This window comes from Carassius auratus, chromosome 3 (assembly GCF_003368295.1).
Source record: "Carassius auratus strain Wakin chromosome 3, ASM336829v1, whole genome shotgun sequence".
NCBI classification, from domain to species: Eukaryota; Metazoa; Chordata; class Actinopteri; order Cypriniformes; family Cyprinidae; genus Carassius; species Carassius auratus.
Genome location: NC_039245.1, coordinates 17,560,428 through 17,584,900, shown reverse-complemented (window position 1 = coordinate 17,584,900; position 24,473 = coordinate 17,560,428). Strand labels below are relative to the sequence as shown.

At 39.0% G+C, this 24,473-nt stretch overlaps 2 protein-coding genes and 1 long non-coding RNA gene across 4 annotated transcripts; all 3 read left to right on the top strand.

Moving 5' to 3' along the window:
- The first annotated feature begins 1,614 nt into the window (after positions 1–1,614).
- LOC113041757 (uncharacterized) lies at positions 1,615–15,053 on the top strand. The gene is made up of 3 exons (XR_003275466.1): positions 1,615–1,789; positions 3,638–3,754; positions 14,642–15,053. It is a non-coding gene; the product is annotated as an uncharacterized LOC113041757 (long non-coding RNA).
- A 2,514-nt stretch (positions 15,054–17,567) lies between these two features.
- Positions 17,568–18,916, top strand: LOC113048950 (NAD(P)(+)--arginine ADP-ribosyltransferase 2-like). The gene is made up of 3 exons (XM_026210935.1): positions 17,568–17,704; positions 17,837–17,913; positions 17,989–18,916. Exons 2-3 carry the CDS (start codon positions 17,863–17,865, stop codon positions 18,712–18,714), a joined length of 777 nt encoding a protein of 258 aa, XP_026066720.1. The 5' UTR covers positions 17,568–17,704; positions 17,837–17,862; the 3' UTR covers positions 18,715–18,916.
- Positions 17,578–23,481, top strand: LOC113048936 (NAD(P)(+)--arginine ADP-ribosyltransferase 2-like). 2 transcript variants are annotated; one of them, XM_026210924.1, is made up of 3 exons: positions 17,578–17,704; positions 22,452–22,556; positions 22,632–23,481. In XM_026210924.1, exons 2-3 carry the CDS (start codon positions 22,506–22,508, stop codon positions 23,370–23,372), a joined length of 792 nt encoding a protein of 263 aa, XP_026066709.1. In that variant the 5' UTR covers positions 17,578–17,704; positions 22,452–22,505; the 3' UTR covers positions 23,373–23,481. The 2 variants fall into 2 exon arrangements, with proteins under 2 accessions (XP_026066709.1, XP_026066700.1); XM_026210915.1 differs by lacking the exon at positions 17,578–17,704 and adding an exon at positions 21,869–22,258.
- Positions 23,482–24,473: the final 992 nt, after the last annotated feature.

The window sequence follows — 24,473 nt, the reverse complement described above, 5'->3', positions numbered from 1 at the left end:
GACATTAAATTGTTCCCTGTGCTTGTGCGATACTTCAAGCCACTAGAGGGTGTAAAGGTCAAGATCATTGAATTTTCATCTCTGCCAGGTGAGACATCGGATTTGCAAACTGCCTACATTTCCCATGTCATTGAAAAACATGTCCTTGCTCAGAAAATAGTTGCACTTTGTGCTGATAACACTGAAACAAACTTTGGCGGTGTTAAAAGAGCTGGTAAAGGCAATATCTGGAGAAAGCTGCAAATTCAGCTAGGAAGGGATATTCTGGGCATTGGCTGTAATGCACACATCATCCACAATACCCTGCAAACAGCAGTGGATTGCTTACCAATTGATTTGGAGTGTTTTGCTGTGAAGGTATACAAATACTTTAATATCTATAAAGTGCGCGTAAAGGAGCTCAAGGAGTTTTGTGACTTTGTATAGCTGGACTATCAGAAATTACTGGAGCATGGTACCACACGTTTCCTCTCTCTTGGTTCATCTCTTGAACGAATTCTGCACCTTTTTGATGGTCTACGTGCATACTTTCTTTCTCAAGAAAAGTGCCCAAAGTTTCTAAAAGACACATTCAGCAACCCTTGCACAAAACTTTGGCTTGGATTTGCACTTAAGCGAACTGCAGCTTTCCATCGTGCATTGGAGACAGTAGATCAAGACAATATACCTGTCACAGAAGTGGCTTTGCACATTTATGATCTGAGAAATGTCTTGCAGGCCAGGCTGGAGGAATCATTTATTCCCTCTGACATCAAAACACAGTTAGACACCCTTGTTGAAGCTGGTGACATAAAAGCTGATGATTTTTATTGTGCAGTGAGAAGCTTTTACTCAGCATCAGTGGATTACCTTGATAATTGGAGCTGCTCACTGGAGAATACAAAAGAACTAGAGTGGGTCCTACTGAGAAGTGTTCCAGAATGGAGAGAAATTCAGAGCAGCCTCAGCAACCTCTAATCAAGAATACCTGCTCTCACATCGATTGACGAAACCATGCTCTTTGATGAGTGGGCCTGTGCTAAAAACATTGTCACTTGTCACATCACTGAGTGGAACAAAAACAAGGTGGCTGTGTCTGATAGATGGACAGACGTGTTTAGTGAGATGGGAGCAAGTCACTCAACTTTGGAGTCTTATCTTTGGCTGTGGAGTTTGTTTTATGCCTGCCTGGTACATCTGCACCTGTGGAGCGTGTGTTCTCGTTAATGAAGTGAAGTGAAGTGAAGTGAAGTGACATTCAGCCAAGTATGGTGACCCATACTCAGAATTTGTGCTCTGCATTTAACCCATCCGAAATGCACACACACAGAGCAGTGAACACACACACACACACACACACTGTGAACACACACCCGGAGCAGTGGGCAGCCATTTATGCTGCGGCGCCCGGGGAGCAGTTGGGGGTTCGATGCCTTGCTCAAGGGCACCTAAGTCGTGGTATTGAAGGTGGAGAGAGAGCTGTTCATGCACTCCCCCCACCCACAATTCCATCCGGCCCGAGACTAGAACTCACAACCCTTCGATTGGGAGTCCAACCCTCTAACCATTAGGCCACGACTTCCCCTGAATGCATCATGGACGGATTAAAAAAATCAGACAGACAGACACTCGACAGAGTGTAACAACAATGAAGGCAATGCTTTTCGTACGAATTAATTTCGGACTGGACTGCTCCGCATTTTATGATAAACTCTTGAAAGACAAAAAATTGGTTCCAGTGAAAAATACAAAACAGCAACAGTGAATGATGCTGTTGCACCATCTTGTTCCCACTGATCTGCAATTTTATGTAAGTCTACAATTATTTTTTTACATAGCTAACAATAGTATTAAGTGTAAATACTTGTATGTGTGCAGTAGGTGTTGTGGGTCTGTGGGTTCTGTGTCTGTCCCGTATTCCACTCTGAGAAATCTGGTCACCCTAACTTGAGTAGAATATTATAAATACAGTAAAAACAATAAATATACATTAGATGTATGTTAAGATTTTTTTTTTTTTTTTGCATATAGCAATGATGCTATGAATGTTTTTATGAATGTTTTTACATTAATGTCCTGTACAGGGCACACTGGTGCGGCAGACACTGAATGTTTTTACATTAATGTCCTGTACAGGGCACACTGGTGCTGCAGACGCTGAATGTTTTTACATTAATGTCCTGTACAGGGCACACTGGTGCTGCAGAAGCTGAATGTTTTTACATTAATTTCCTGTACAGGCTACACTGATCCTGCAGAACGCTGAATGTTTTTACATTAATGTCTTGTAAAGGGCACCTTGGTGCTGCAGACGCTGAATGTTTTTACATTAACCATCTGGAGTCGATTAACGCGTATGAGTCATTTTCTCCTGATAACCCCGAAAAGAACTTAAATTACACTTTTGTAGATCGTAGAGATAAAAACGATACATCAATCAAATCTGTAAAGGGTCTACTTTTTGTATACAGACGTAACAAAACTTTGTGCACTTATAAAATAAAGATAACAAACAAGGTGTGCTGCCTGCAACCTTTGTCTGCGCTGATCTTCATTTACAAACACATCATTAAAATTAACTAACTCAGTGAATACTCAATGAAGAGACATGAGATATATCTATAGAAATCCTGACATGTCTATTTTTAAACTAAACAAGTCCTGCCGAAAACAAATATTCTCTGATAAAGTAATCCATATGAAAACAACGCAATGTCCGTTTTTCACGTCTCCCTTCATTATCTTCCAATGCAACCACGCCCACGCCCCATTCAGATTCTAATGTTTCACTGTAGCGCATGGCTTGAGATGCTCTCAATGAAAAAGCCTTCTCGCGCTCGTGATTCTTTAGCTCCGCCCACATGTCACGCCTCCAGCCGTTCGTGTTTTTCCGGGAAAAAACAGACTATCTGTACAGACTATCTTTCTCTTATAAATATAATAAAACTAAAGACTTTTTGGAGTTATGAAGGATGCAGTACTACTCTATAGGTACTCAAGATTAACGAGATATTAAGATATTGAGTGAAAACGAGCATTTCACCCCCCCCCCCCCCTTTAAGGCTTAAAGTTCTGCAAAATTAAGGGCATTTCAACTTGAGTGACAGGTGGATTGCTGTATGCTGTCACCGCCATTGCGCTAGGTGAGCGTGGTTTCAGCAAACAGCTCCTCACCCAATAAATGATTAGAAGAACTGGACCAGACTAATTTACGACAGATTTTGGAAGTATTGCCTGTGAACTGATGGGAAATATTAAAGGGGGGGTTACAGTGGTGTTTTGTGTATTCAGAGTTGTTCACAGTGTTAAAGAGATGGATTATCATTCTAAAAATGGCCAAAGTTTTAAAAAATAATTTAGAAGAATGACTGAGAATTCCTTCCTTTCGGGTTGGTACAATTTTGCCTGTTTTTTTTTTTTTTTCGATCGTCGATTTAATGACATAGAGGAGAGTGGAACTCCTTATATGAGCATTTCTCTTGGAAATGGAAACTGGAAATTGTTGGCACTTGGCAGCGCTGCATAGGATTTGTTCGAGAATGTCTCCAAATAAGTGTGTTTTTGTATGTGAGGGAAAGTTTGCCATGTTTAGCTTCCCAAAGAACCCAGCGTTACATGAACAGTGGATGAAGTTTTTTTTTTTTTTTTTTCGGGGCAGCAATGGAGTGTATCAAGTGCCTTTGTATTTATAAACAAGCCCCAAGTCGACACTGGATTTGCACATCGTTTGCTATTAAAACATGGAGCCGTCCCTGCGATAAAAGACCCAATTCATGTAAGTACAATTGCATCAGATTTCTGTCTTTTGTTGGAAATCAGCACATAAGTGAATATATGTTAATGGAAACAACACGGAACGTCAGTATTATAGCTCCGCCCACTGCACGCCTCAAGGAGCTCTGCTTTTTCAGGGAAAAAAATCGGAAAGCTGTATTTTTCTTTTATAAATATGATAAAACTAAAGACTTTTTGGATACATGAAGAATGCAGTACTGCTCTGTAGGTACTCAAGATTAACATGAGATTAGGCGAAACTGTGTACTTTATATACCCTTTAACTAACTTTTTGTGCATTTTCATTTGTACAAACATTGAACACTTCTTCCACCGATTCCACCTCTTTATCAAACTTAAATGTAATTGTAAATTACATGGAGAGCATTTAGCAAACCAACCCCTTGTTTATAAATAATTTATTACACAAATACCTTTTATGTACAGTATATAAATAAGTGCTAGTTTATAATATTCAATTAGCTTTGAGTAATTTAATTTCCAATATAAGAAATTGTTCATGCTAACGGAAGTCAGTAAGTGTGTAAAAGCTGTGCATCTATAGAAGTTGGAGGCAACGTCCTTAGGCTTTTTGTTATGGAGTGTTTGATTACTTTACCACCACGACCGCTGGTTCAAATCCCGCTCCATACAGATTCTGGTATACAGGAAGATTATTTGCTGTTTAACAAACAAGTTTGTGTGTTAGATAAATAAGTATATAAGTTTATATATAGTGTGTGTTTCACAATTTTTTTCAGGTTTTCATGAGATGGATTGCTGTGTCTGGTCATTCTGGTGCTCAGAGCACTGAAGCGTCAACCAGATGGTAACAGTTCAAAGAGAAAATATGTTGGATGTGAGGGGTTCAGAGAGATTTTACTAGCCCTTTTGCTCACTCTTGTAGCATTTCAACAAATCAGACACACAACTATTTGTTACATTTAACAAATAATATCTAACGCCTCCTCATCAAACCAAAGGTTAACTATCACCTGAAAAATGTGCATTAACTATCATATGCAGCTTTTACAAAGGTGTGTTTGAACTAACTGATGTTTCCTTCAGGCTGTAGATCTGCTGAATATCAAATTGTATTACAGCTTTATGTATTTATTTCTCATCTCTTTACTGCTTAAGTTTTAACCCTTTTTCCTATGCCCAATGTATGCACTGTGTGTGTGTGTGTGTGTTAGACTAGTTTAAATGTTTATGTAGTTAAAAAAGTCTTATTTGTGTCACGCTTGAGGTTTTTCATTGTTTGCGCATAACTGAAGTCCCTAATTGTGCAGATTTTAGCTACATACTCTGAGTGAAATTTGGTACCTAAGCAGAGTGCAGAGGACGGATTTAATAATGGTGGAGTAGAACTTTTTCAGCAGCTCCTGTGAAAAAATTTAAAAAGTGACCTGACATACAGCCAAGTATGGTGACCCATACTCGGAATTCGTGCTCTGCATTTAACCCATCCAAAGTGCACACAGACAGCAGTGAACACACACACACACCGGGAACACACACCCGGAGCAGTGGGCAGCCACTTTATGCTGTGGCACCCGGGGAGCAGTTGGTGGTTTGGTGCCTTGCTCAAGGGCACCTCAGTCGTGGTATTGAAGTTGGAGAAAGCGCTGTACATTCACTCCCCCCACCTACAATCACTGCCGGCCCAAGACTCGACATCAAAACTACTTTGGATTACCAGTCTGACTCTCTAACCATTAGGTCACGACTTCCCCTGATGGCAGGGTGGCAGGTTGGACTTCCTCAGCTGGCGAAGGAAGTACAACCTCTCTTCGGCCTTTTTTTACAATGTGAAATGTGAATGTCCAACTTTAGGTTCTGGCAGATGGTGGTGCCCAGGAACGTGAATGACTCCACTGTCATTACAGTGCTGTTCATGATGGTGATTGGGGGAGAGCAGTGGGGTCCACGATCATCTCCACAGTTTTGAGCATGTTGAGCTCCAGGTTGTTAAGACTGAACCAGACACCCAGCTCGTTAACCTCCTGTCTGTTAGCAGACTCGTCACCATCCTGAATGAAGCCGATGAGTGTGGTGTCATCTTCAAACTCAATCTCGCAACCGGAAGTTGAAGTCGGCCATGTGCCGCCATCTTGTAGCAGAACTTCACTTGCGTTAGCATCCCATTGACCACCCATTCATCTTTTCGTCACTTTTACAGCGAATAACTTTACATCTGAGGCGTTTAAAGACTCCGTTTGTCCATTATTTATTTCTAAAGATACACAACAATGTATAAAGGGCTCCATTACCTTCTATGTTACATTATGGCCCCGTATAAACAGTTTTTGTAAAAATAGGCTAACGATTGCGTCATAACCACTCGACTCTCTGTCGCACAGTAGAGAAATTACTGTACAGACAGGAGGAGAAGCTTGCAGGCTTTTAACTTAATATGGCGTACTGGCGTTACATTTGAAAATGCTATACAAAAGAATTAATCAGAATACTTACTCCTGCTCACTCACGACAAAGAACTCCCCGCTCAAGCTCGCTGTCTCTGCAAGATTAACGATCGCAGTTTGCACGCACAGCTTCTAGAAGATTTACATCTGTCAGACAGGTTGTTGGCGTCATCAAGCTTAGTTTGAGTCTGCGTGTCAGAAACGGAAGTGCTAAAAATAGCTAAAAATGGGCTTCACTTGTCTCAATTGAGTTCCAATGGGGTCGCTGTGTCCATTTCTTTTACTGTCTATGCAAACAACTCACTTTCCTCAGCGAACGACTCGCTTTCCTCATGCAGCGAACAATTCACTTTCCTCAGCGAACGACTCACTTTCATCACGCAGCGAATGATTAACTTTCCTCACGCAGCCGGTGACTCATTAGGCGTTTCTCAATGTCAAGGATACTTCCTTCGTAGTACTGATCCTTCCAAGTCACTTCCTTCAGAGGCTAGGTGAGACTCCTCTTTAGCATACGGAGAACATGTAAATGGAACAGGCTAGCAAGTGCACGTAATTGCATCATTATGTCAGTGAAAATGGTATCATTAAATTACTTTGGACAACTAGTTATTTATAAAAGAAATGCCGATGACGCAACCAATTGTTAAATGACAGGTCTGGTTCAATAACCATTTGTATTTGTATAATTTACAATATCAATACGGTAGTAATTTGTACTGGCATTTAAACGTCAAACTTTACTTATATTTACTACAGTTATAACAAATGTTTGGTAATGTAAATAAAAACTGTTAATGCTCCGACTAGATTAACCTTTGACATTTCTAAATTTTTTAATTAACGTTAGATAGCAAAGCTGCGTGCATAGGATTGTGGGTGATTTGAGAACGCGAAGAGTGCGAAGGATACACATATGCATCCTTTCCTGTGTATGGGATATTCTTCGAACGAAGGACTCAGTCCTTGGTTGAAATTCCGAGGATCCTCGACATTGGAATAGTCCTTCGACGGATGTCGATAACATGGCATCCTCGAAATACTGGCTTCCGAGGATCCTTCCTTGACATTGAGAAACACCTACTGTCCGCAGCCGGAGACACACTTTCCTCACGCAGCAGACCACTGACTCTCTCTTCATTTAGGGACCGAATATTATAATTAAAGTGACTTCTATATTACATCCAAAATAATATTTAGATATAATATTTAAATATTAAAAAATGTGTACATTTCAATAAAATGAAATAATTGCCTATTGCAAATTTGTGAATTCATGGTTAACTTATTTTCTGCAGTCACTAGGCTATAGTGACATATTTTTAAAAATCAATATTTTGTAAAAAAAAAAAATAATAATAAAAAAATAAACCTGAACTATAATCTAAACATCTGAATTTTCATACAATTTCATAAATAAGTAGGCTAATAAATATATAATGTTTAAAAAGATATATGATATAAACTATTATAATATATAGTGAGAGCTAAGCTAAGCAATAAAAAAAAAAAGGCACAGGTTAGGTCGAGGTGTAAAGCAAACAACTAAAACCCCAGTACTACGTTTTTATAAACCGTGGACCCCAGGAAACGTTACTTAAAAAATATATTATTAAGCTTTTAATCTTTACTGTAATTTAATTTATATTTATATGTATATCAATATTATATATTCAAATTTATTTATACAGTGGTCGAATTTTATTGTTCGGGGCACTGTTTATTGAATTGTTTTGGGGGGATAGAGTCTTTTTCTTGGTCCTGTAGCTAATTTTACATAATGATTACAAATTACATAATCATAATTTTTCAAAAACGTTTTATTGAAAATTTTGCCTTATTAAATGAAACTGATTAATTTTGATAAATATTTAGCTAAATGTGATTTTGTGCTGGTAGCAGGCTAGTGCTGGCACCTTGTCTGGTTTAGGCCATAGACAGTAAAAGAAATGGACACAGCGACCCCATTGGAACTCAATTGAGACAAGTGAAGCCCATTTTTAGCTTTTTTTAGCACTTCCGTTTCTGACGCGCAGACTCAAACTAAGCTTGATGACGTCAGCAACCTGTCTGACAGATGTAAATCTTCTAGAAGCTCTGCTGAAAACTGCTATCGTTAATCTTACAGAGACGGCGAGCTTGAGTGGGGAGTTCTTTGGCGTGAGTGAGCAGGAGTAAGTATTCTGATTAATTATTTTGTATAGTATTTTAAAATGTAACGGCAGTACGCCATATTAAGTTAATTGCCTGCGAGCTTCTCCTCCTGTCTGTAAGGTAATTCAACAGAGAGTCACGTGGTTATGACGCAATTGTTAGCCTATTTCTACAAAAACTGTTTCTACGGGGCCATAATGTAACATAGAAGGTAATGGAGCCCTTTATACATTGTTGTGTATCTTTAGAAATAAATAATGGACAAACGGAGTCTTTAAATGCCTCAGATGTAAAGTTATTTGCTGTCAAAGTGACGCCAAAATGAATGTGTCACAGTGTGTCTGGTCTGTGTATCACTGGGTGTCCACTAGAGGTCTCACTTCCCCTTATCGTCACTGTTCATTGTTTTCAGCTGTTTTCACTTACATCATTTGCACTTGTCTTTAAATACCTAGGTTGTTTCTGTCCTTGTTACGGAGTCCTTGTTTAATGTCAATGCGTTTTACATGTCCGTCAACTCTTGCCCTTGTCTTGCTTTGCCTTGCCCTGTGTTCATGTCCTGTTAATGTTTGGTGTTGGATATTCTGGTTTTGACCCTGCTTGGACTGTTTACCCCTCTGGATTTGCCCTATATTAAACTGCTTACCTGCTATTGGATCTCTCCCTGTTTTCTGTGTTGCCTCACGTGACAGAAGGACTCCGTCCACTACGAGATCCAGCGGTATGCCGTTTAACGCTTCTTCCCCAGCCATCGAGCGGGAGAGAGGCGGTCGCTTTGAAGGAACCCGCCTGGTCGTGTTTCGCGGGACCAGTGGAGGTCGTCGAGGAGGAGGTGGGCGAGAGGAAGCACAGCATAAGATGGTGGTGCCCGATGCATAACCACCAACCCCGCACCACGAGGCCAGATGGAAGCCAGCCTCACCCCACAGGGCAAGAGGGCTGCCAGCTCAGCACCAACGCCCAAGATGGCCGCTGACACCCTTCTCGACTACTTCGAGATGCTATCGATGATCTTAGAGGTTCCCAAGACGGTTCACGTCATGGCTGCTGAGCCAGCGCCTCAGCACAAGATTGCCGTCAACCCAGCGCCTCAGCACAAGATGGCTGCTGAGTCAGCACCTCAGCACAAAATGGCCACCAACCCAGCACCACAGCACAAGATGTCCGCCAACCCAGCGCCACAGCACAAAGGGACCACCAGCCCAGCACCACAGCACAAGATGGCCGCCAGCCCAGCGCCACAGCACAAGATGGCCGCCAGCCCAGCGCCACAGCACAAGATGGCCGCCAGCCCAGCGCCACAGCACAAGATGGCCGCCAGCCCAGCGCCACAGCACAAGATGGCCGACTCAACGCCTGAGTCGCCAGTCCAGGTGCCACCGATTCGCCGTCATAGAGGACGGAGGACGAGGAGACTACTGTTCCTCAAGGCCTGGAGAGCGTTCCCGAGCGGGCCGCTGCCGTCCAGGAGGACGTTCCCGAGCGGACCGCTGCCGTCCCCGAGGCGGTGCCCGAGGTGGTGCCCGATGCTGTTCCGGTGACCGAGGTGGTGTCCGATGCCGAGGTGGTGCCCGAGGCTGTTCCAGAGACCGAGGTGGTGCCCGATGCCAAGGCGGTACCCAATGCTGTTCCAAAGCTCGAGGTGGTGCCCGATGCGGTGCCCGATGCTGTTCTGGAGGCCGAGACGGTGACCGATGCTGTTCTGGAGGCCGAGACGGTGACCGATGCTGTTCTGGAGGCCGAGACGGTGACCAATGCTGTTCCAAAGGCAGAAGTGGTGCTCGATGCCGAGGGGGTTCCCAAGCTTGAGGTGGTGCCCGATGCGGTGCCCGATGCGTTTCTGGAGGCCGAGACGGTGACCGATGCTGTTCTGGAGGCCGAGACGTTGACCGATGCTGTTCCAAAGGCAGAAGTGGTGCTCGATGCGGAGGCGGTGCCCAATGCTGTTCCAGAGGTCGAGGCGGTGGCCGATGCTGTTCCGGAGGTCGAGGTGGTGCTCAATGCTGTTCTGGAGGTCGAGATGGTGCTCGATGCCGAGGCGGTTCCGGAGGCCGAGGCAGTTCCGGAGGCCGAGGCAGTGCCCGAGGCGGTTCCGGAGGCCGAGGCGGTGCCCGAGGTTGTTCTCGATGCGGTGCCCGAGACCGCTCCCGAAGCTGTTACCGAGGCGGTGCCTGAGGCCATTCCCGATGCAGTGTCCGATGTCGCTCCCGATGCCTTGACCGAGGCGGTGCCCGAGACCGTTCCAGAGACAGTGCCCCGAAGCCAAGGCACCTCGGGTCTTTACAGACAGTCCAGAGTATAGTCAGATTCCGGTGGACTCTCCGGAGTCGGGTCAGGTTCCGGTGGACTCTCCGGAGTCGGGTCAGGTTCCGGTGGACTCTCCGGAGTCGAGTCAGGTTCCGGTGGACTCTCCGGAGTCGAGTCAGGTTCCGGTGGACTCTCCGGAGTCGAGTCATGTTCCCGTAGACTCTCCGGAGTCGAGTCAGGTACCGATGGACTCTCAGGAGTCGAGTCATGTCCTCGTGGACTCTCAGGAGTCGAGTCAGGTTCCGGTGGACTCTCAGGAGTCGAGTCAGGTACCGGTGGACTCTCAGGAGTCGAGTCAGGTTCCCGTGGACTCTCAGGAGTCGAGTCAGGTTCCCGTGGACTCTCAGGAGTCGAGTCAGGTTCCCGTGGACTCTCAGGAGTCGAGTCAGGTACCGGTGGACTCTCAGGAGTCGAGTCGGGTTCCGGCGGACTCTCAGGAGTCGAGTCGGGTTCCGGCGGACTCTCAGGAGTCGAGTCGGGTTCCGGCGGACTCTCAGGAGTCGAGTCGGGTTCCGGCGGACTCTAAGGAGTGGAGTCGAGTCGGATTCCGGCGGACCCTCCGGAGTCGAGTCAGGTTCCGGCGGACCCTCCGAAGTCAAGTCAGGTGTTTGTGGACCTTCCAGAGCCAGGGCCAGTCACCGATTACCTTCCAGAGCCAAGTCAAATCACTGGGTGGTCTGCGGCTCCATTCTGGGGGACTCCTGTCTCAACCACAAGGATGTGGTAGTCATCCGCTCCGCCCTGGGGGACTTTGACATTGACCACGAGGACGTGGTGGTCGTCTGCTCCGCCCTGGGGAACCCTGGCAGTTACCACGCGGACGTGGTGGTCTTCCGCTCCGCCCTGGAGGGCTCTGGCTTTGACCACAAGGCCGTGGTGGTCTTCCGCTCCGCCCTGGAGGGCTCTGACTTTGACCACAAGGCCGTGGTGGTCTTCCGCTCCGCTCTGGAGGGCTCTGACTTTGACCATAAGGCCGTGGTGGTCTTCCGCTCCCCCCTGGAGGGCTCTGGCCTTGACCACAAGGCCGTGGTGATCTTCCACTCCGCCCTGGAGGGCTCTGGCTTTGATCACAAGGCCGTGGTGGTCCTCTGCTCCGCCCTGGTGGGCGCCTCAACATGCCCTTTATGGACTTCTGTTTTGTGTATTTGAGTTCTGTTATGTTCCTGTCTGTTCCCCTTAGTTTGTCTGGCCCCCCATCCCTCCCCCTGAACCTCCTCCAGTCCTCCTCCCTCCTGGTCCTTTTGGTTCTGTTTGGTGTGTCTGAGGAGCATCTGGTAGCTGCTCCTTAGAGGTGGGGTTATGTCACAGTGTGTCTGGTCTGTGTATCACTGGGTGTCCACTAGAGGTCTCACTTCCCCTTATCGTCACTGTTCATTGTTTTCAGCTGTTTTCACTTACATCATTTGCACTTGTCTTTAAATACCTGGGTTATTTCTGTCCTTGTTACGGAGTCCTTGTTTAATGTCAATGCGTTTTACATGTCCGTCAACTCTTGCCCTTGTCTTGCTTTGCCTTGCCCTGTGTTCGTGTCCTGTTAATGTTTGGTGTTGGATATTCTGGTTTTGACCCTGCTTGGACTGTTTACCACTCTGGATTTGCCCTATATTAAACTGCTTACCTGCTATTGGATCTCTCCCTGTTTTCTGTGTTGACTCACGTGACAGAATGGGAGTCAATGGGAATGCTAACGCAAGTGAAGTTCTGCTACAAGATGGCGGCACCTGGCCAACTTCAACTTCCGGTCGACTTCCTTGTCGCCTGGTTTAGGCCTTTCATGGATAAATAATGATGACAATAAAACCGTATAAAAAATAAAGTATTTATTGAATCGTTCAAATCAAACTTTTCATTCAGAATGGCTGATTCCATTCCCCCCATGAATGTATTGGGGTTTTAGCTGTTTGCTTTACACCTCGGCCTAACCTGTGCATTTTTATTTTTTTATTGCTTAGCTTAGCTCTCATTATATGTTATAATAGTTTATATGACCCCGAACACCCCGCCCTCTTTCCCAGGGGGCACCTCAACACAGGTAAATACCATATATGAACTTAAGTATGTTATAACTAACTGGATGACACATCATCAGTTATCTACAGGCAGGAGGAGGTTTGAGATGATAGTGTTAAAGGCCGAGCTGAAATCCACAAACAGGATCCTTCATTTGCAATGCCCATATATACTGAACATGATCAACAACCATGTTACTGTTTCAGTTACATTTTTGTTTACTGTTTACCTTTTGTTTACCTTCTAGTTTACTGTTTTGGTTAGGATATTTAAAGATATATATTTTTTTGGTGTACGTACCTGTGCCTCCAACAGCTCCTCGATTTGTGATTCATCTGCTACATTGCACTGTCACTTCTGCTAGAGATCCATTGACCTTTTGTGATAGGTTGTGATAGGTTTACTTGGTTTAATAAAAATGTTCTTAATTTGATTGGACTTGTTTTAGTAAATACACTGTATATCTAGGGTTCTGATTAAAACAGTGTAGGGGAGAGCGGGGTCGAAAGTAACGTGGGACGAAAGTAACAACCCGATTTTCTCCGAGCCTCTTTCTGCATTTGCATTCCCAGCTATGACAGCATATTCAGCATGCAATCCTTGACGGAGCTGAGAAATATCATGTGATTTCCTCATCGTTTCCGGAAGTTAGGTCCATAAAACTGTTTTCGAGTACAAAAAGTAAATTGTTGAAACGGTAATTTTTTTTTTTATTAGTCGTGTTGTTTTTCTTGTTTCATGTGTCACAGTAATGATCAATCTACAGGTTATTTAGTGCTTTAACACATCCTAAAGTTTGCATTTTCAAAAATTTTTATATATATAAAATTAAATCGAGTTTAAATGTCAGGAGTTTCTGTCTGGACGAAAGTAACAGTTGTTATTTTTGTCCCGCTACAGTCACAAAAAGTATTTATTTTGTTCCAGTGCAAGCTATATTGTGAATTATAGCTTGCACTGGAACAAAATTTCTTACAAATGTTTATGTCATATTATACCAAAATACTATGTCTTAGTGAGGGACAGAAAGAGGTCTGGTTTTATCCAGAAGTATTTGAGAGGGCGTTTATAGAGGAACATCTCTCTCTGGGCAGCTACTACGTCACATTTATATTTAGGTTTTAGCCATATCTTAGCCTTTACACCTCCACCTGTGAATTTGCAGTGTTTCCAGATGTTTCAATTCATGCATAAAAACAACTGGATGGAAACATAAACAGGCCTACTGTTACATTATGTTTAGAGTTTTTTTATTATGATAATGTGATTACATTTTTATATTGTGCATTCTGTAGATTTTTTTAAATTAAAAATACATTGAAATGTACAATAAAAAATACAGTCAGGTTTTAAGACATCTGATGAAACTTAAACTTAAATTTAAAATGAAAACATGAAAATCTATTTTAATATTTTTTTTGCAAAGATAAAGGCCAAAATATGTTTGCAGTTACTTATTAACAAGGTCACAATCAGGTAAACTTAAGAAAAATAAGACTAACAGAAAAAATCTATCTTATATTGTTGTGTTACTTTTGACCCACCTGTGTGTTACTTTCGTCCCAACCGATGGTGTTCAACTTATGTTCAAAGTGAAATTATACTGAAGTCTTTCTACATTTCTACAAAATACCACCTGGTATTGTTAGACCACACTTCTGAGTTACTGACCACAGCAGAAAAATATCTCTGTCTACAACGTTATCTTTTAAAATGAAGTTTTTCTGAAAAATCGTACTTTCGCCCCTGCTCTCCCCTAACTGGGGGGGTCTGAAAACACTGCTTGTCAATAATTCGTTAATATTGTAAACTTTCATCTGAATACATTAATTAAGTGTTTTCTTAGTTTTCAACCCCACTGTTATTGAACTGTAAAGTGAAAATATTGTGTGATTTGTTTTGAATTCAGTTTTCAGTTAAATGTATTTCACAATATAAAAGTTGATAATTTATGAGGATTTATTTTTGGTGTTTTTTATTTATTTATACAGGACAGGACAGGACAGAAAGTGTGATAGAGAGGAGGGGACTGCATCAGAAAAGACCTAGAGCTGAGAGACTTTTACACCCGGAGCACAACCACATATACACGAGGCTGTTTGCTAACATTTAATCAAATTTTAAGAAAGATTTCTACATAAATATTAAATGCATTTCATTCAAGGCAGGGTTTTTCTTGTGTAAAGAATTTCAAGGCGACTGTCTCTTGTCAAATTCAGTGCCACCTCTGGCTGTCGACAAAAGTCAAGACTGGACACATGCTCCTATACCCCTTTACCACCTACACAGTTTCTGTTGCAAGTTCTCTTCTCAAACTTTTCAACAATTTCACAGCACAATTGTACAAATCTTTTGTAATGAGACACATTAGTAAAACATTTTTTCACAGAAATTATAGTTTTTCACCAAAATAAAAGGGTTTCTCTTGCAAGTGGAGCACAATATAGCACAAAAAAGCACAAAAATATTTAAATATTGTATTTCGATTTGTTATTCTACCGTTTTTTATAAGCAAAATTTTGGGGTTATTTCCATCTGTTTTAAACAGAATGTTTCCAAAATAAAACTGCTGTTGTACAATTTTGAGAATGTGGTAGTTTATTAAAGTTAATTGTAATGCCATTGTTTTTAACAACAAATCCATGCACAAACACTGCAAGCTAAAGTTCAAGGTTATTTTAATCTGTTTTATACAGTATGTTTCCAAAATAAAACTTGTTTTACAAAATTAAGCATGTGGAGGTTTATTCAAGTTGACTGTAAAGCCATTGCTTCCAGTCATTAGATTTTTAACCTTTATGAATGTACAATGTTGAAACAATGTCACAATATCAACGTTGATCCAATTAGCAAAATCTAAACATAATCCAGTGTGGATTCAACTATGGTTCCCTACGTTGATTCACCGTTTAATTCATCCTGCAAAGAGCTGAACACGAACCGGCGATCAGTGCAGTTTTGGAGTCAGGCACTTTATCAAGCAGGCTATCAACTGCACTACAACGTGATATGTTGCACAATTTTAAAACACTTGTGCTGTCCGTCTCAATGACGCAAATCACAACAAAACACAAAATGCCTCTGAATAACTTTTAGCTTTCATCAGTATTAATCTATACTTAATGTATAAAGTGAAGACTATGGAATGTTATTTTACATTTGATTATTGTTAGACCAATATATATGTGTGCGTGTGTGTGTGTATATATATATATATATATATATATATATATATATATATATATATATATATATGTATATATATATATATATATATGTATATATATATATATATATATATATATATATATATATATATATATATATATATATATATATATATATATATTTAATCTAGTTGTATTTAGTTAACTTTCTATCAAAATAGGGATCGAAATTTTTTTGTATCTTTAAAGCGATAGTTCACCCAAAAATACAAATTAGCACATGATTTTATCACCCTCAAGCCATACAAGGCATATAACTTTCAGATGAATTCAATCATAAATGATTAATGTCTGGTTTCACAGACAGGGCTCAGACTAAACCTGGATTAGGCCATAGTTCAATTAGGACATACATACATATATATATATATATATATATATATATATATTTGCTCTCTCCGTTGCGCTTCTGCATTCGCCACTTCTCACCGTACCTTATCCTACGTCCAGTCTAAATCCAGAAGAACTGTGTCAATGTCTCCAAGACACCTGAAGAAACCTAACTGCAAAGCTACCTGAGAAACTATGCGCAAGTGCACCTATAGAGCAAAAGCTGCATTAAATGCAAAACGTGGTCACACCAAATGTTGGTTTGATTTAGTTAATAGCAATGAATTGATGAATAAAATCTATTTATGACATTATTTTTCACAGATCTTTGTGTGGAGCACTGGCAGTTTTCAAACTCCTTGTGCAAACAAAAATCTCACTGCATTATTACAATTAATGGCAAAAGGAATATTTGGAAATGTAAACTGATATTTCTTACTGACACAGTACAGTTAAATTCTGTGTGACTTGACCAAAAGTTGAGTTTTAGGAACTACAGCAAATGACCTTAATTTTGACATTGCTATCTGCTGAGAACAGACGTGTCCTGCTAGAAGATTACAACATACATTTTAATTATTTGGGGAAAAAATGTAATGTCACTTCTTTCAGAGCTGCACCTTTGCACGTTTCACAATCATTCTTTCTGTGATTGCTTAAGAATCTGATTGAGTGTTCACATAAATACTAACCAAATGACCTTTCTGCACCTTTTCGACCTCTTCTGCTCACAGAGTCTGCATTTGTTTGATCCACAATACAATAAAAGCAGTCATTTAATTAAATATTATTACAATTTAAAGTAACTATATTCTATTGGAGTATATTTTAAAATTAAATTTATTCTCATGATAAAAAGCAGTATTTTCAGCATCATTCCTCCAGTCTTCAGTGTCACATGATCAGAAATCATTCTAACATGCTGCTCGAGAAACATTTAATTATTATTATCAAGGTTATAAATAGCTGTGCTGCTTTATATTTTGTGGATTCTTCCTGGATTCTTTGATCACTAGAAAGGTCAAAAGAACGACATGGTTTCGGAAATACAAATCTTCTGTGCAATTTAAATGTCTTTATGTTCAAAAATCTTTTGATCAATTTAATGCATCTTATAATGCATATTTTTAAGAATCTATAAAACAAGTTGATACATATGTATATAATGTTTATGCAATGATACATGCTGATAAACAAAAACCCTGTATTTCTTTTTTTTTAAGTCAGGCTTAGGTTATTATTTTCATGAACAAATGCATGCAAATTCACCATTACTTGCAATTATTACGAAATCAGATATACGCACACAGAAACACACACATATTCAGCGTTATAAAAAGCCACATTTCCCTCATCTTACGGTTTGAAGAGTCATTGTCGTCTGGTTGTGAGCAACTGACTTTTCTGATCTTCTCCTCTCATCGTTGTCCATGCGATCCTGAAAAATAACAAAAAAAGAAAACAGAATCTGAAAAAAAGAGACAACAATATTCTCAGGTAATATCACAATTCCATTAGTGAACATCAAAGACTTAAGTCATTATTTCAAACAGTTCTGCTATATGTCATATACAAATTTAAACATTTTATTCAGAATTTGTAAAAGTCTTTTTTGTTTCTGGTTTTCAGCATCTGAGAGATTCGACTGAATCAAGATGCTGCTGATCATTGAAGCTCTTCTTCTCATTTTAGCTGCTCTAGGACAGGTAAGCTTGTGTTCTAGTATGAATATTACAGACATGAATACTGATTATTAATCATTATGATTCCTGTTGCTGCAGGATCACAGAGCAGCTGCTGTTTCAGAACCGATATTTCCACTCGATATGGCACCGAATTCTGTTGATGACCAGTATTTGGGCTGTAAGGGGAAGATGGCATACCTGGTGAAGACAAAATATCTAGAGAAGGAAATTAAAAACTCAGCTAAATTCAAATATTATTGGCAAAACAGTGAGAATTTTGTCAAGTTTCCAAAAGATCAGTTAACAAGGAATCATTTAGTCGCTCTTCATATGTACACTGGTAAATATATATATCGTCAGTTTAATGATGACACTCGTTACGGTAGAAAACAGTACAAAGACGGTACATTCTCATGGTATTCACTCCACTTCCTGTTAACAGATGCGATACAGATTCTGAAGAAACAACAAAATAAATGCTATAAGACTTATCGTGGTACTACAGCTAACTTTGATAAGTATGTTCTGAACAAAGAGATTCGTTTCGGCTCATTTACATCCTCCTCTCTCGATCGTAAAGTAACGCAAGGTTTTGGAACTAAATCTTGCTTTGAAATCATAACTTGTGAAAGTGCAGAGCTGACAAAATATTCTCAGTATCCTTACATAAAAGAGGTGTTGATTCCTCCGTATGAGAAGTTTAGAGTCACTGCTGTCAAGACGAAACAGTATTATAAAGATCTCTGGTGTAACACCGTCTTCACTTTGAAAAGCACTGGAAGAACAAGTTACATGAACTGTGCTCTATTCAAGAAAGGCTAAAAACATATGTGTTGCATTGAAAAAAAAAAATAATAAAAGTGCTCTGAATTTACATGATTTAATTATCAGTTCCACACAAATTGCTATCATTTTTTCCTCATAATTTGTGTAATTCTTTGTCAGAAAACAAGTTGTTTGTATCATTTTCACATGATGAAATAAAGCTATTTTAAGTGACTCAATTCAGTGTCCTTAAAGTGAATAAATATGTGTCTCTAATTCTTATCTTCATTTATACTAACATCGTTTTGCATCACATCACTGAACAAGTTTAGGAATTGCTTTTTAGTTTTATGTAACTGTTAGCAGTAGTGTGATAACTACTAGATTAATTTAAGATTCATATGCAGTATAAAATACATATGTGACCCTTGAGCACAAAAGCAGTCTTAAGTTGCTGGGGTATATTTGTAGCAATAGCCAAAATACTTTGTATGGGTCAAAATAATAGATTTTTCTTATTTGCCTGAAATCATTAAGACATTAAGTAAAGATATTTAGTACATTTCCTACTGTAAATATAACACAACTTAATTTATGATTAGTAATATGCATTGCTAAGAACTTATTTTGGACAACTTTAATGGTGATTTTCTCAGTATTTAAATGTTTTGCACCCTCCGGATCTTCAAATAGTTATATCTCAGCAAAATATTGTCCAATCCTAATAAACCATGTATCAATGGAAAGCTTTCAGATGATGTTTACATCTCAATTTCGAAAAATGTACCCTTGGTGTTGTGGGCGTTTTTATTTTATTTTTTATGATAACCTGATTTTACATTCATCTCTGTTGTTGACAACTGAACCTAGAGTCAATAAACAGACTCCAAACTTTAAAAATTAGTACGTATAACTTTATAAGCTATCGTAACAGTTGCTTTAATGCAACAATGTTCTACATTTTAACATTACTTAATGCAAGAGTTAAAATGAAATAAAGATAACTTTTTTTTCAACATTTCTTAATCTTGGTTAATGTTAATAATTTTAATTAATAGACATAGTAATACATTTTAATATTTCAATTTGAAATTAATTATTCCGAATGAAGATGAATGAACAGTTAAGGATAGTAGGCCAACGCTGAAAAAAAAACTGGCATAGAAATAATTCCACCTCAGAACTTGCTAGTAAACTTCTCAGTTAGTTACAAAGAAATGGCAAGTAAAACTGAATTAAATGTTAAATTAGTACAGTAGAATGTAGAATGACTGAATGACTGAAATAATATATTCTTATAAAACACTCCCAAAATTTTTTTTTTGTGTGTATAATTGCAAATTAACATTCACGTAAATTAATAAATGCCTTAAACCCATTCTCAAATATTTATGCTTCTAAAGTGCAATATGTAACATCTACATTATAAGCGTCAAATGATGGGAGAAACGAGAAAGGCTTTCTCAGCCCAGAACAGAAATAAGAGGAAACTTTGGCAGTAGGCTTGATCAACAGTCACGGCAACTAAAGCAATTATTTTGATTTCAACATTCTTATCTTTTGTAAACAGATGAGAGCTGATCAAAGAAAAAAAAAAAGAAGTATATTTCACCCGAAAATTACAACATACATTTCATAGGTTTCGATGACTTGCACAGTACTGATCACTTCTTTCCCACACGAACACAGTGACACAGCAGAGACCGTTCTTATCTCTTCTGCTCTTGACAGCAAGTCTTGGTTTTAAAACAAGATGTTTTCCAAACCTTTTCGATCTGTATGTACATGAGAGCATGAAGAATTCAGCCTAAATGTACAGGGTGAATTCTGCTACAGTGAGGCTCGAAAGTTTGGGCACCCCTTGCAGAATCTGTGAAAATATGAGTAATTTTCAAAAAATAAGAGATCATAGTAAATGCATGTTATATTTTATTTAGTACTGTCCTGAGTAAGATATTGTACATACAAGATATTAACATTTAGTCCACAAGACAAAAAAAATGCTGAAATTATTAAAATAACCCCACTCAAAAGTTTGGGAACCCTTGGTTCTTAGTACTGTGTTCTGTTACCTGATGATCCTCGACTGTCTTTCTGTTTAGTGATGGTTGTGCATGAGTCCCTTGTTTATTCTGAACAGTTAAACTGAGAACTGTTCTTCAGAAAAATCTTTAAGGTCCTGCAGATTCTTCAGTTTTCCAGCATCTTTGCATATTTGAACCCTTTCCAGCAGTGACTTTATGATTTTGAGATGCATCTTTTCAGACTGAGGACATTTGAGGGACTCAAACACAACTATTTAAAAAGATTCAAACATTCACTGATGCTCCAGAAGGAAACAAGATGCATTAAGAGCTGGGGGGTGAAAACTTTTTGAATTTGAAGATCAAGGTAAATTGTACTTAATTTGTGTACCGGGAAACATACGCGTATCTTCTGTTGCTTAAGAAGGGCAGAACTAAATGGAAAAAAATTATATTTCAACAAAATAAGACAAATTTGGCCATCTTCATCGTGTTCAAAAGTTTTCACCCCCCAGCTCTTAATGCATCTTGTTTCCTTCTGGAGCATCAGTGAATGTTTGAATCTTTTTAAATAGTTGTGTTTGAGTCCCTCAAATGTCCTCAGTCTGAAAAGATGCATCTCAAAATCATAAAGTCACTGCTGGAAAGGGTTCAAATATGCAAAGATGCTGGAAAACTGAAGAATCTGCAGGACCTTAAAGATTTTTCTGAAGAACAGTTCTCAGTTTAACTGTTCAGAACAAACAAGGGACTCATGCACAACCATCACAAAACAGAAAGACAGTCGAGGATCATCAGGTAACAGAACACAGTACTAAGAACCAAGGGTTCCCAAACTTTTGAGTGGGGTTATTTTAATAATTTCAGCATTTTTTTTTTTTTTTTTGTCTTGTGGACTAAATGTTAATATCTTTTATGTACAATATCTTACTCAGGACAGTACTAAATAAAAAATAACATGCATTTAGTATGATCTCTCTTATTTTTTGAAAATTACTCGCATTTTCACAGATTCTGCAAAGGGGGCCCAAACTTTCGAGCCCCACTGTATATATATATATATATATATATATATATATATATTATAATGAACAGGGGGGGAAAATGTAAAGCTGTTGTACTCTTTTATTTGTTGATGCTTGAAAACCCATTTTCATCTCAGATGTTTCATGATCGTTCTTGTATGCAATCATTCAAGCTGTTTAATACAAAAACTTTCCTTTGTTAATTTCATTTGAGCTCAGAGTTAGGGTTGTGGTTAAAGATGGGACATCCGGTTCATTTCTCTGGATTGCACATTTTCATGCAAATTCACCATTGCATACAATTACTATGAATTCTCAAGAAATCATGTTGAAATGTTCACCTGTCCAGTTTGAAACCACACAAACCAGATAAAGCTATTACTTCTTAAAACACACACACACACACACACACATATTATCAGTGATATAAAGATCCACCTTCTTCATCGTTTGAAGAGTCATTGCCATCATTGCTGTGAGCGACTGAATTTCTGATCTCCTCTCATCGTTAAGCTTCGGAAAATTGACAAAAAGAGACAACGATATTCTCAAGTAAGTTAATATTATAAAGGTTCATAATATAACCTTTAGTAACCTATAATTTCTGCTAATTTGCAGAAAATACCAGTTGCACAAATTGTCTTGTGCAAGGAATTAATTAAGAAAATGATTGTGCAACATATTCCCACTGAAGTAATAGATTTATTATTTGTGTAATACTTTTGTGTCTCTGGATGTCTTCCAGCATCTGATCTTCACTAGATCTACTAGAGAATCTGAGAGATTCGACTGAATCAAGATGCTGCTGATCATTGAAGCTCTTCTTCTCATTTTAGCTGCTCTAGGACAGGTAAGCTTGTGTTCTAGTATGAATATTACAGACATGAATACTGATGATTGATCATTATGAATCCTGTTGCTGCAGGATCACAGAGCAGCTGCTGTTTCAGAAGTGAAACTGGATATGGCACTGAATTCAGTTGATGACCAATTTATGGGCTGTACATCGAAAATGGCAAACCTGGTGAAGACAAAATATCTAGTGAAAGAAATCAATAGCTCACCGCAATTTAAAATTGGTTGGAAAGTGGGTGAAAATGTTATCAAGTTCCCAATAGGTTACCTGACAAGGAACCATTTAATCGCCATTTATGTGTACAGTGATAATAATATATATAAGCAATTCAATCCTGTCAATCGTTACGGGAGAAAACAGTACGAATCAAAGACATACAAATGGTATTCCCTTAACTTTCTGTTAACAGATGCGTTACAGATTCTGAAGAAAACACAGAATGGATGCAGGTATACTTTTCGAGGTACAAATGTTGAATTTGATAAGTATGTTCTGAACAAAGAGATTCGTTTCGGCTCATTTGCTTCATCCTCAACTGATTATAATGTTGCACGAGGTTTTGGATCTAAATCGTGTTTTGAAATCTACACTTGTGAAGGAGCTGATGTGGCAAAATACTCAAAGTATCCCTATGAGAAAGAGGTGCTGATTCCTCCATACGAGAAGTTTAAGGTCACCGCTGTCAGGATGAAAAAATATCAGCCTAATCTCTGGTGTGACACTGTGTACACTTTAAAAAGCACTGGAACACGGAGTAACCTTAACTGTGCTCTATTCAAGAAACCAAACAAGTATAATGGTTTTTACTGAAAAAGTGCTCTGAATTAGTCAGTTCCACATTTTCTGTTATTTCCTCTTCAATAACTCTTTGTCAGTTAACAGATTTTACATAATGAAATAAATCATATAGACACTGCAACAGCTGTCACTCGTTTTCTTTTCTTCATTCATCTGTCAATGTGTCCACATATATGGAAACTACTATAACTTGGTGCGCAGTCAATTTATAGGCAAATAGACCATAGAAGCTACCAGCCTAAACATTGGGTTTAGTCAACACATAGCAAATGATGCTCAAGCTAAAGGATGATTTGCTATGACTCCTTCCACAACATATAGCAGAAGCTGATTATCTTTTCTTCATTTACAAATATGCAATGCACAGAGGAATGATGGAAGAATATAGTGTCCCGACAGCACAAATACTTCTTATATAGGCTTGTACACTCAAAAAAAATACTGGGTTAAATACAAACCAGCACTGTTTATACTTACTTTTTTTCTAAGCATTTTTTTATATATATTCCTTTTACCATTAATGATAAAATATATGTTTCTAAAACACATTTCTGCTTAAAATATTATAAATAGAACATACCTGTATTAAACTCTAAAATTAAATTAATTAATTAATTAATAATAATCCAACAAACTATTGCTGTTTTCAGGTTTTCATTTCCCTAACCAATGAGTATTTTACGACACATTTGTATTGATACTGTGGTCTGATGATGTGCTAGAATCAACAGAAATTAAAAAATTCAAAAATAACAGGACAAACATGTCTACTGATATTTATTTTCTTTTCATATAAAAAGGCAAAATTGCTGTATACAATTAAATGAGACCCTGGATCACAAAACTTCAGTCTTAGGTCACTGTGGTATATTTGTAGTAATAACCAAAAATGCATTGCATGGGTCAAAATTTTAGATTTTTTTTTTATGCCAAAAAATCACCAGGATGTTAAGTAAAGATCATATTCTGTGAAAATATTTAGCAAATTTTGCACCATTAATATATCAAAAAATATATTTTTATTAGCAATATGCATTGCTAAGGACTTCATTTGGACAACTTTGGTTGAAAAGGTGATTTTCTCAATATTTTTACACCCTCAGATTCCAGCTT